Source organism: Panthera onca, chromosome X (genome assembly GCF_046562875.1).
Source record: "Panthera onca isolate mPanOnc1 chromosome X, mPanOnc1 haplotype 2, whole genome shotgun sequence".
Classification (NCBI taxonomy): Eukaryota; Metazoa; Chordata; class Mammalia; order Carnivora; family Felidae; genus Panthera; species Panthera onca.
This window is the reverse complement of record NC_138357.1, coordinates 35,107,146-35,119,838: the sequence shown is the minus strand read 5'-3', so window position 1 is coordinate 35,119,838 and position 12,693 is coordinate 35,107,146. Positions and strand designations below refer to the sequence as shown.

The 12,693-nt window shown below is 43.6% G+C and overlaps 1 protein-coding gene across 1 annotated transcript in view; it reads left to right on the top strand.

Annotated features, from left to right (window-relative positions):
* HTR2C (5-hydroxytryptamine receptor 2C) overlaps positions 1–7,772 on the top strand; it is a 272,146-nt gene extending 264,374 nt beyond the window's left edge. The window contains exon 5 of the mRNA XM_081794046.1: positions 5,016–7,772. Within this exon, the coding sequence (XP_081650172.1) occupies positions 5,016–5,842 (827 nt within the window). The 3' untranslated portion in view covers positions 5,843–7,772. The remainder of the gene's footprint in view (positions 1–5,015) is intronic.
* Positions 7,773–12,693: the final 4,921 nt, after the last annotated feature.

The following is a 12,693-nucleotide window of genomic DNA, read 5'->3' as shown; positions in this document are numbered from 1 at the left end:
TATTCTTGTCTCTCTGAGATTCAGTAAGCTTAATAAATAATAATCATTTTTTCAGAGTGTCTTGAGAGCTAAATGAGATAATGCATGCAAAATATTTGCCAGCTGATTGGTTGGAGTAGTACTTGACATTTTCAGCAGAACATGCGTGATAATTTATCTTTGTTGTTTCTAGAATTCTAAAGAAGATTGATAAAGATTCATTGAAGTTAATTTCAGAAAGATTCCTTGCCTCTCGTTAATAATTCCTTCTTTCTATGTTTTTGCCTGCACAGAGTAAGGTAACACATGAAAGTATACAATACTCATAAAATACTTGACTTGGTGTGTGACAAATCGGAAGCAGTCTCTCTCCTTGGCCAACTGAAAGGTTTTAGAAATAAAAATATCAGAGACTGCTCCAATTATACTTACTAAAATCACTTAATTTTTCTGAAGTTAACTTCACCAAATAACATGTGCCTTTCAGAATTTTTGCAAGAATGAATAAGATAGTGCATGAAGTTCATTGCTATTATCGATATTGTTTATATTTACCTGACATTATACTATCCCCTGAATTTCTACTGATGGACAAATTTAAAGTATGAGAAAGACTTTACACATTTGCTGAACTTAACTCTCCAGGGTTTAAGTAACTTCAGCTATTAACACAGAACAGCAGTTCTCCAACTCAGTGGTATCAGGACCACTTTGTACTCTTTAGAATAATTGAAGATCCCAAAAAGCTTTTGTTTATGTGGATTATATCTACTGATACTTGCTGTATTTGCAATTAAACCTGAGAGATGTTTAAACTATTTATGAACGATTTCCCTTTAAATAACAAGAATGAACCCTGGTAATGTTAACGTTAAGTAACATTTTGATGAAAACTATGTTTTGCAGTTTTGAACATCTCTCCCGTGTTTAGTTTTATGGAAAGACAGTTGAATTCTCATACACGTAGCTGCATTCAACTTGTGATGCTTTGCTTGGATTAAAGTTTATGAAGAAAACGCAGTTTTAAAGACAAAGAGCTGGAAAAAGGAAACCTAGCAAACCCTCTCAAAGAATCTCAGAGGCCCCCAAGGTCCTTGAACCACACTTTGAGAACTGCTGACACGTATCTTTAGGTTTTTTTTTTAAGTATGGAATAAGATAATCTGTGCAATATGTATTGTTATTAATGCTGCTTCGTTTGTTGCTATTATTTATGATTTCCAGATATCATCAAAAAAACCTTGAGTTTCTTCTTGTTTTGTTGACTGCATTCATGGTTGCTTTAAAAAAAGAAAGAAAGAAAAAGAAAATTAATAATGGCATAAATTTGGTAAAGCGGTTAAGCTACTTTACCAAAAAAATATCTGTATTACAGAGTCTTTCACCAAATTGAGATAATACAGTTTACATGTATAATATCAGTGATCTGCATGGCTCAGTGCCTGGAACATAAGACAGACTCGAGAAAAGGCAGCTTTAGAATCATTCTTTACTCCATGTACATGACATTACACAAATAGACGCCACGGAAAAAACTGGACTTACATATCCAATCACAGCTTCAGCTCATCTGGAATCCGTCTTTTGCTATCCTTTGACACAGGCCTATTTTGAGAGCCCAGAGTCCCTTGTGAAAGTGAATAAATCTTTTAACAAACACACTAATCCCGCTGCAGAGCTGGGCTCTGATCCCATGGTCAGTGTGTAAGGCCCTCCCCCAGAGACTTCACGTGTCCCTAGAAGATTGTGCAGCCTTTCCTGTAGGGAGTTGAATCACCACTCCAGCATTTGTTTCCTGAGTGTAGGTTTCTCAGCCCTTATCAGGATTCCTCCAGAGTGAATGTGAATTCCCTAGATCAAGTCTCTAGCCTCAAGCTCTAGTTCCCAAGATGCTGGGGGAAAGGGGTGCGAGAGGGGAGAGGTTGGAAGGGGAGCAGTTCCCCAAACCCCCTCTGGTCTTGCTATAGGATCCTAAGAAAATATGAGTTTTCCCCTCCCAGCACTTGGTCAGAAAAGGGCCTTCTTTCCTACAGTTATATCAAAGTGGTGAGTGTTTGTACTCGGGACCTCGAGTCTTTTGCTCTAGAAGTAATCACTTCCAAGCCTAGCGGTGGCCAGTAAGTCTTGGAGAACTTTATGATCTGGGATCTAATGGCGATTTCACTGCCTGCTTCAGAAAGGGCCTTTATGTCTTCTTTTTCTCTTCTTAACTTTTAAAATATTACTAAACTTTTGTCATGGAGGCTTTCAAGATTGCAAAAGTAGGTAGAATTATATAAGAAAGACTCATGTGTTCATCATCCAGCTCCCAAATTTATCAATTTATGGACTGTCTGGTTTCACTCCTGTCTCCATTTCCCTTCCATATTATTTTGAAATAAACTCCAGACATCCCAATACTTCATAAATATTTCAGTATGCATGTCTAAAAATACAAGAACTTTTTTTTTGACATAGCCACCGTACCAACATCTCTCTGAAAGATTAATGAACAGTAATGATTTCATATCATGGAAAGGCCAGTCATGGTTCAAAATTTCCAGCTGGGCCATGAACGCTTTTCAAAGTTTGTTGGCATCGAGCTTCCAAGAAGGGCCACATATCGTAATTGCTTGATAGGTATTCTAAGACTGTCTTAATCTGCAGGTTCAACCTCTAGTTTTTTCTCTTGTAAATTATGTTTTGAAGAAGTCTTTCCCTTTTTTTTCTTACTTCCCTATTCACTTCTCTAACTCCAGAAAACTTCCTGCGACCTAACCCTTCGCTAAAACATTTCATCGAAGATAAGCCACTACTGACTTCCTTCGGGCACACTTGATCTACCCTCTTTCTAAAGACTCCCTTCTTAGTTATGAGTGTCCGAATAAAGGTTCCAACGTTAAGAGCTGGCAACCTGCGTACCTGCCTTTCCGTAACTCCAGAAACGTAACCCGTGTGGTTCTCTCGTGGAGTCTGTAGTCCCAAATGCCTGTTGAAATTCCTCCATGCATTTCATCAAACTTGGTGACAAAGAGCCTCGTCACATCTATTACTGCTTCTCACACCATCACTTGGTCTCTTTCTCTGGGGAAACAAAAGGCCGGTCATTTCAGAAATTCCGCATCTCAGGAAGAGGGCAGACAGATCACTTTCCAAGTGCTCTCTCTTCTTCGTGTCTTCCCAGAGAGTGAACACCAGTCAACGTCCTCGGGGGGCTCTAGCATAGAGCCGCTGACCATTTTTCACTTTTGGTCATCCAGCCAAAAGTCTCCACCCGATGCAGGCTGTTAGGACAGCTTGTACCAAGGGATTTTCGGTTTTCAGATCGGTCACAGTTCTGTATGTGTTCCGTAAAGCCAGCAACAATCTCCGGGAGTGCACTTCTGTCTCCCCTCACAGCTCATAATGTGAATATCTACCAGCCCGGGATGCCTAATAATAATCTCAGATAGGTTCCTAAAAGTGCAATCTGACTTTTCCCAGGCTTCAATGTCCTGGGGGGACACGAGAGAGAATAAATTAACATTAAAACTTGAACTTCAGGGGCACCTGGGTGGCTCAGTCGATTAAGCCTCCGACTTAGGCTCAGGTCATGATGTCACAGTCCGTGAGTTCAAGCCCCGCATCGGGCTCTGTGCTGACAGCTCAGAGCCTGGAGCCTGCTTTGGATTCTGTGTCTCCCTCTCCCTGTGCCCCTACCCTGCTTGCTCTCTCTCTCTCTCTCTCTCTCTCTTTCTCAGAAATAAATAAATATTAAAAAAAAAAAAAAAAAACCCTTGAACTTCATGTGCAAGTTATCCCTACTTATCGATGCAGGATCTCTTCAAGATCTACCAGAGAGATTTCTGAAAATTTCCAAGCTTTTCCCTTAGACGGAGGCACAAGATCCCCTTCCACTCCCACCTCCTTGTTGATGTTTCCTACCCCTGAGCCTGTTTATTCATGGAGCTGCTTACCTACAAGGGCTACCTCTCAGTATTCTTAAAAAACAAACAAACAAGAAAAAATGCTCGAAATTCTAGACAGAAATGAGACTACTGCGTCTCTCCCAATTCTGCATTTTACTCTGCCTCTGGCCCTTGAAATGATGCTGCTTATGCCCAGCGACTCACAGAAACTCTTGCTGAAAAGAGAGCCCTCTCAGTTTCTGCATATAGATCATTCGTGCATAGCGGTCCGATCTCGTCCCGGCAGCACCGCTGAGTGCTATCCTGTTCTCTGCATCTCTATGAACCAGAGCTCCCCAGGCTCTGGCTCCACAGGACTCACACCTAAAATCTCCTCTTCTTACCCTCTTTCCTCAGGAAAGGTGGCAGTGAGCTAAAAATTCATCTCAAACACAGTGGGGGGCCTCGCTGGCTCCGTCGGTTAAGCATCCAACTCTCCATTTTGGCTCAAGCCATGGTCTCACCGTTGGTGGGTTCAAGCCCCTCATCGGGCTCTGCGCTGGCAGCACGGAGCCTGCTTGAGATTCTCTCTGTCTTTCTGCCTCGGCCCCTCCCCTGCTTTCTCTCTCAAAACTAACTAAGTAAACATTTCTAAAAAGAGCTCATCTCAAACTCAGCCCGGCCAACCCTGATAGGCTGTGATGAGTGTCGTAGGCGGTATGCCCATCATTTTTATTGCATGCGGAAGATGACATGCCAACAACACGAACCTCTGAATTTATCAATGACATTGAGTATAGAAGTAACGCATCCATCCACTCAACGATTGTTGAGTGCCCTCTGTGCGCCAGCGCAGTTCTGGGAGCTGGAAATGAAAGGAAGCAGACACGATGCACTCTTACACACAAGCAACAATGGTAATTCCTTGCCTCCCGCACAGAAATGTGGGGGGAAGGCATTCCCCACAGGAGAGAAGCTGCCATTTCCTGAGGCCCGCCTGCTTCTCTTTCACGTGCCTATCAACTCAGGCCATGAATAGCTTTCAACAAAGAATCAGCTCGGAATTTTCTCCGGCAAAGTGCGATTGGATGGATGTCTGCGGCTGTACAAACCCGCGCAGCTCTTCAGTGCCCTGTAACAAGACCTTCCCTTCTTCTTCTGTTCCTCCAGGGGTATCAGTTCCTATCCCAGTGATCGGACTGAGAGACGAAGAGAAAGTGTTCGTCAACAACACGACCTGCGTGCTGAACGACCCAAACTTCGTCCTTATCGGGTCCTTCGTCGCCTTCTTCATCCCGTTGACGATCATGGTGATTACGTATTGCCTGACGATCCACGTCCTCCGCCGCCAAGCCCTGATGTTACTGCACGGCCACGTCGAGGAACCGCCCGGAATAAGCCTGGACTGTCTCAAGTGCTGCAAGAGGAACCCCCCCGAGGAAGAGAGCGCTCCCAACCCCAACCAGGACCCGAACCCGCGCCGCAGGAAGAAGAAAGAGCGCCGTCCCCGGGGCACCATGCAAGCCATCAACAACGAACGGAAAGCGTCGAAAGTCCTTGGCATTGTTTTCTTTGTGTTTCTGGTCATGTGGTGCCCGTTCTTCATCACCAATATTCTGTCGGTTCTGTGTGGGAAGGCCTGTAATCAGAAGCTCATGGAGAAGCTTCTGAATGTGTTTGTCTGGATTGGCTATGTGTGTTCGGGCATTAATCCTCTGGTGTACACGCTTTTCAACAAAATTTACCGAAGGGCTTTCTCTAACTATTTGCGCTGCAATTATAAGGCAGAGAAGAAGCCTCCGGTCAGACAGATCCCGAGGGTCGCGGCCACTGCTTTGTCTGGGAGGGAGCTTAACGTTAACATTTACCGGCACACCAACGAACCGGTGGTTAAGAAAGCGGATGATCGGGAGCCCGGTATAGAGATGCAGGTAGAGAACTTGGAGCTGCCGGTTAACTCCTCCAATGTGATTAGTGAAAGGATCAGCAGTGTGTGATTAGCAGTGCGGAAGCGGCAGAGGCCTTTCCTGCGGGAAAGCTGCCAACGTAGGAAAAGGTTCTCTAATTCTTCTGTCGGTCATACCTAATGTAAATATCGTCGTCCGATTTAAAAAAAAAAAAAAAGCGTTTTTGTATATAGCTTTGCAACTTTACAATCATGCATACAATAGTGAGATTTAGGGTTCTATATTTACTGCTTATAACAGATGGAGAATAACTTATTTTGATTATTCGATGCGTAAAACGTTGATGTTTCTTCTTTCCCTCCCTCTTTCCTTCCCTCCTTCCCCCGCCCCCCTCTCTCTGTCTCTCTCTCGCCCACTTACTTTTGTGCATAAGGAAATGTCGATGTTCATCTCAGGTGGCGTTTGCGTGAGACCAGAATGATGTACCGGGGACAGTGGTTACACTTCAGGCACACCAAAATTGACAATTCGCTGGACTCTTTTCCCGGGTTAACAGTAAATATACGCTTTAAACTCTTGCTCTGCTCATCTACACACATCAACGTAGTAAGATAGGTTCTGCCTTCTGATGACCTTATCACACCTATTCGCGACGTCAAAGGTAGAACTTAGCCTCGTTGTCACATACAGGGGCAAAATTTGACATTGTCAGAATGTCGTGTTGGTATTTTACTGCAATGTCCGTCCCCATAGTGGTCTTTTAACATAGCAGCTGGATGACCAGGACTACGGAAGTGGAAGGCTGATACGAGATATATACACCAATAGCTTTTCACTTCTCAAGGACAATGTTCAAATTCTGATTACAATGCCAAGCAAACTGGAATTAGCGTCTTCATTCTGGTCCTTAGTAAATACCTAATTCTGTGATGAAACTGGGGAATGAGATCCCAGAGTTATTTCCCAATCCAGGATTCAACATCGATTGGGTTTTGATCTCCGAATCCTGGAAATTCGTGTGCTACACACAAAGTGAAATTTGCATTTTGAGCCTTATTAAAGTATTTTCATAATTATGGTACCTCTGTCTATAGGACCCAATTTAGCAGTCCATTTTTGAGTAAAACTTGCGCAGGAAGAGCATAGGTGACCAAAACCTTGGAAGTTTTACTTGATTAAGGACTACAGAATTAGGCCCTTAGAATGTGGAAAAAAAAAAAAAAAAAAGTAATTAAAAAACAAGCTTGTACTGAGCTCTGGGAAAAACAGAAATACAGAGTTTCCATTCGGATTTTAAACAAAACGTATCTCATTTTCAGATCCTTCCAGGCTCTCGTGCAGGAAGAGGCTGCAGCTAATTTGCGAAAGTGGAAAGCTCTTCATTGTCCTGCGGTTGTGTAGCAGAGGTTTAAATCTTTGTTAAAATATAGCGCTGTGTCACAATAGGCGTCGGCCATCGTTTCCATTCGTGGGCCTGCTGCTCTAAGAATTCGGCGCCATTTGACTTGTTTGCTAACCGTGAGAGGTTTTCAAGCACTGCTAAAGTCAGACCATTAAGTCTATGCTGTGTTCTGAGCATACAAGCGTTTCCAGTGGCTATCTTTCCATGTGTGTCCATTTCACACAACCGTGGATCAATTTCCCGAAGAATGCATGATGCCGTCTCTGACGCCTGACAGTTACTTACGCGCCTTAGCGTGCGCTTCCCGGTTGGTGGAGGCAAAATCCGAATTTCAAAAACCCCTGGTCGATGTTCTCAACACACAGCATAGATAAATCCAACCGTCTGCCACCGGGGCAGTGGGCGAGCTGCTGTATTCGAGGAAACTCATACAGTCTCTACTCGATGAGCAACACTGCCGAATATCCGTCAATCGCTTGAGCATGCCCAAATCTGACATGAAAGTCAAGTCTACCTGCCTGTTCTAGCTCTGTCGAACCGCATGTTAAAACAATTATAAGACACTGAACGAGACGATCTAATTCTTACTGACACGAAAATGTCTGAAGACACCCAGCATGCATGGTGTCCCTCATGTATGCTGCGTATGTTGCATGAATCCATCGATTTGTGTTGAGGCGGGACAGAGTAGGCGATCTTAACAGGACTGGAGAAAATCCTTCAGCAGTCCTTAACACGACTGCGCATTCAGATCTGAAGTATTGTGACTACTGGAGAAAATTGGAAACATCTGATTTCTTAACTAGCAGGGCAAGCTCGTAGCACATGTTTTACAAAGGAAAAAAAAAATACGAACCACAGATTTTCAAAAGCACTAGCAATAAGTTGAAAGATAATAGCTGATAGCACATTTGTTAGTAATCCTTATGTCATCGAGTAGTAGTACTTCATAGTACCCAACACAGTCATTATTCTCAAATCGTGTGCTATTCGTAAGTTCTGTGCAGTTTGGTATGAAACAAATATGCTCATTTGGATATAAATCTTACAGTTCAGTGTTAAATCTACAAACTTTTGTAAATGTTTTAAAAAAAAAAAACCAACACTCCATGTGATAAATGTAAACGTGGTGAATTTGCTGTCAAACAAATCATTTTGATGTACTATATTCTATATGTATATCTGTTTAAGACACGTGCAACAGACTGCCTTATATTATTTCCTGTAAATCTCCTCCTTTGTCAAATGGTACTTTTTGTGAGTGGTTGCCAAGTGTTGTCTTACTCGTGGCTCCTGTATGTTATCCATTCCAAGTTTTTGTGATACTTCCTATTAATTTATTAAATTTATTAAATGTTGGCTAGCTTGCCACGTGTCTTTTTCCCCCCCCCCCGCGCCTTTTGAAGGGGAAGATAGGAAGACATGAAACGACGCTTCATGTCGTTTGACAATTAAATCATGTCCTATAAAAATAAGTTCAAAAAGACAAACAGAACCAGAAAACATCACTCTTCTGATTAATTCTGCATGTACCCAAAGACGACAAAACCAGAGGAAAGACAATTAAGCGGCGTAAACAACAGGGGCGCCTGGGTGGCTCAGTCGGTTAAGCGCCTGACTTTGGCTCAGGTCACCATCTCGCAGTTTGTGGGTTTTGAGCCCCCTGTCGGGCTCAGAGCCCGGAACCTGCTTCAGATTCTGTGTCTCCTTCTGTCTCTCTGCCCTTCCTCTGCTCCCACTCTGTCTCTCTCTCAAAAATGAACATTAAAAAAGCATTTTTTAAAAAAGAAGTGCAAACAACAAAACGATATTAACAAACACCACTGATGCTTCGTGAGCGGAATAACCGTGCTCCCAAGTTATCCTCCCTTCCTCGACCCGAGGAGTGGCCTGGGATGGCTCATATACTCTTTGCAATAAGTTTCATTACTATCTTATTGCCACCAGACTCTAAGCTCCCCAAGAACAGAAAGAACCATGTCTGTCTTTTCTTGTAAAGTTTATGTATTTATTTTGCGAAAGAGAGAGAGCATGAGTGGGGGAGGGGCAGAGAGAGAGAGAGAGAGAGACAGAGACAGAGAAACAGAGAGGGAGAGAGGGAATCCCAAGCAGGCCACACGTCAGCACAGAGCCCGACACGGGGCTCCAGCCCCATGAACTGTGGGATCATGGCCTGAGCCGAAACCAAGAGTCGGATGCTTAACCGACAGAGCCACCCAGGCACCTTAGGACCATGTCTAGCTCATTGATGGTTTTATCCCCAATACTTACCAGCTACTCTACGTTCAACAGCTAACTTTTGAGCATGATCAGTACTTGTGGGCACTGCGTTATTTATTCCGGTTGCCAAAAGGGGCCTCACAACTCTTGGGTCTCCAGTCATGTAGCACCTGAATTTCCCTCTATTCCACGTGGCTTTGGATGCCTCTCGAATCAGGGTCACTGTGCTAAGCCACTCTGTTCCCTCACACTCGGAACCAGGGATGACAACATACATTGGCCTTTTCGTTCAACATTTATACCTTCCTGATGATGAGTGAGCCTAGATGATCCTGGCCTGACTTCAGTTCCCAGAGAAAAAAAGCAGGAACACCTCATTCCTTTGCAACAAAGACTAGGTTGATGCCCAAGAGTGCGTCCAGACCTAAAAGTTGGACCGTCACTTGAAACAACAGGGTCACTGCTGCCCACGGCCAGAAATACATTTTAACCCGGAAGCTAGGGGACTACCCTTCCCCAAAAGTGAGGCAACGGGGAGAGGCTAGAATTTCTGATGGCACAGAACGAGTTGTTACTGTACTGATGGCACAGAACGAGTAGTAACGAGTTGTTACTACTGTGTGGAATGGAGGGTGGGCAGGGGAAGACTGAAGCACCTGGTCCCATAGCACTGGAAGGTTTCACGTCTGAGAAGAGAAAGACGCTTCTTGCCATCAATTACCAGTATGTTTCTCCTTGCTGAGGAAACGCACAGTTTCCACAGTTTCTCAGCTCGCAACTGGGCCAGTGCCTTCTCCAAGGTTGAGGCCCATTTCTCCCTGTATATTCTTGCTAGACATAGGCCACCATATCACCTAGACAACGGAATATGCTAGAAAGAGGTATTTTTATAGGCAATGTCAGCAGAAGTGGGTGGCTCTCAAATGTTATGTGACCCATAGCATACTTATGAGCATAAATAGCTCTAAGAGATAGGTTGGGCCCCCTGGGATGCACACCCTGAAATGGAGAGGAGTGTGTGAGACGCTTGCTGGGAAATGATCTTGGGATCCACACACATGCCAGGCCATTCTTTTCAACAGAGGCAACTCTCAAGGAAGGCCTATAGCTAAAAGCTGTCAGTCCACAATCATCCTAACACTGGGGGAATGAACCCTTCAGCCCTGCAAGTGGGATCTTGGCAGGGTAGCATAGTATCCGTCACAAATAGTATATTTACGGGATGAAAAAGATTTGTCACCTGGTTCAGTACCTATACAAATAACACGAAAGGACCTGGCTTTCACTTGAGCCAAAATGCAGGCAAATGAAGGTGAAAAGAAACACAAGCATACCTTGGGGATATTGCGGGTACATTTCCAGACCATCACAATAAAGGGAATATTGCAATGAAGTGAGTCAAATGAATTGTATAGTTTCCTAGTGCAATAAAAGTTATGTTTCCATGATAATGTAGTCTATTAAGGTGCAATAACATAATGTCTAAAAAAACAATGCACATGTCTTCATTTCAAAAATATTTTATTGCTGGAGCGCCTGGGTGGCTCAGTCAGTTAAGCGTCCGACTTCGGCTCAAGTCATGATCTCACAGTTTGTGAGTTCGAGCCACACGTCACGTCCGTGCTGACAACTCAGAACCTGGAGCCTGCTTCGGATTCTGGGTCTCCCTCTCGCTCTGCCCCTCCCCCACTTGCATTCTGTTTCTCTCTCTCTCTCTCTCTCTCTCTCTCTCAAAAATAAATAAAGAGGGGCACCTGGGTGGCTCAGTCGGTTGAGCGTCTGACTTCCGTTCAGGTCATGATCTCACCATTCGTGGGCTGGAGCCCAGCATCGGGCTCTGTGCTGACAGCTCAGAGCCTGGAGCCTGCTTGGAGTTCTGCGTCTCCCTCTCTCTCTGCCCCAACCCACTCGCATTCTGTCTCTCTCTATCTCTCAAAAATAAAGAAACATTTTTAAAAAATCTTTTAAAATATAAATAAATAAATAATATTTTTATTGCTAAAAAAAATGCTATCACCTGAGCTTTCAGTGAGTCATAATCACCGATCAAAGATTGCCATAACAAATAAAGTCGTTATGAAAACCTTGAAATATTGCAAGAATTGCCAAAATGTGACACTGAGACACGAAGTGAGCAAACGCTGTTGGAAAAATGGTGTTAATAAAAAAAAAAAAAATGGCACTGATAGACTTACGTGACACGGGGTTACCACAGAGCCTCCAATTTGGAAAAAAATGCACTGTCTGCACAAGTCAGTAAAATGCAATAAAACAAGGCGTGCCAGTAAATGTTTTTGTACGTGATTTCTCTTCTTACTGAAGGTATTCTCAATCAACAGCTCACTGAGATTCTTAGATTTCTGATTCCATCTGGACAGCCTCAACCAAGGTGCAATAAGAAACAACCCCAAAGTCTCAGCGGCTTAACAACGCAAATGCTCATTTTGTGCTCACACTCCGTGTTCAATATGGGTTGCCAGGAAATCTCTTTTCATCATCGTTACTCCAGAAAAAAAGAAAAAAATTGTGTTAGATGCGACATCTTTACATGTGCTTCCATGTGGCAGAGGGAAGGGAAATTAGGGGACCGCTTTCTTCCATTAAAGCTAACCCTACCGGGATGCCTGGGTGGCTCAGTGGGTTGAGCATCCGACTTCAGCTCAGGTCACGATCTCGCGGTCTGTGGGTTCGAGCCCCGTGTCGGGCTCTCTGCTGACAGCTCAGAGCCTGGAGCCTCCTTCAGAGTCTGTCTCCCTCTCTCTCTCTCTGCCCCTTCCCCACTCATGCTCTGTCTCTCTCTCTCTCTCTCTCTCTCACTCTGTCAAAAATAAATAAACGTTAAAAAAAGTTAACCTTACATTTAATTTTCAATTTAATCCTGACTCTACCCATATTCTCACACTTTACCTATAACATTATTTCTATCCTTAACTTTAAATATGTCTATATGTAATCCTATCCCTCCCCTTAACATTATAATTAATTCTAACACTAACCCTAACCTAACTCTAAATCCGAACATTACCTCTAATTATGATCCTGCTTTTCTGTAAACCCTAACATTGCTCAAATCTCTAACCCTACCCTTATCATTAACTCCCGTGCTTCCCCTGGTTTTAACCCTCCCTTAGGATTAAACTCTAACTTCTAAACTTCTAACCTTACACCCAAGCTCAAGCTTTAGCACTAATTATTTCTATTTGATATGACTGTGAAAATTAATAAAAGGAAACCTTATGGGGCGCCTGGGTGGCTCGGTTGGTCCGGCATCCGACTTCAGTTCAGGTCATGATCTCACACTCCGTGGGTTCGAGCCCCG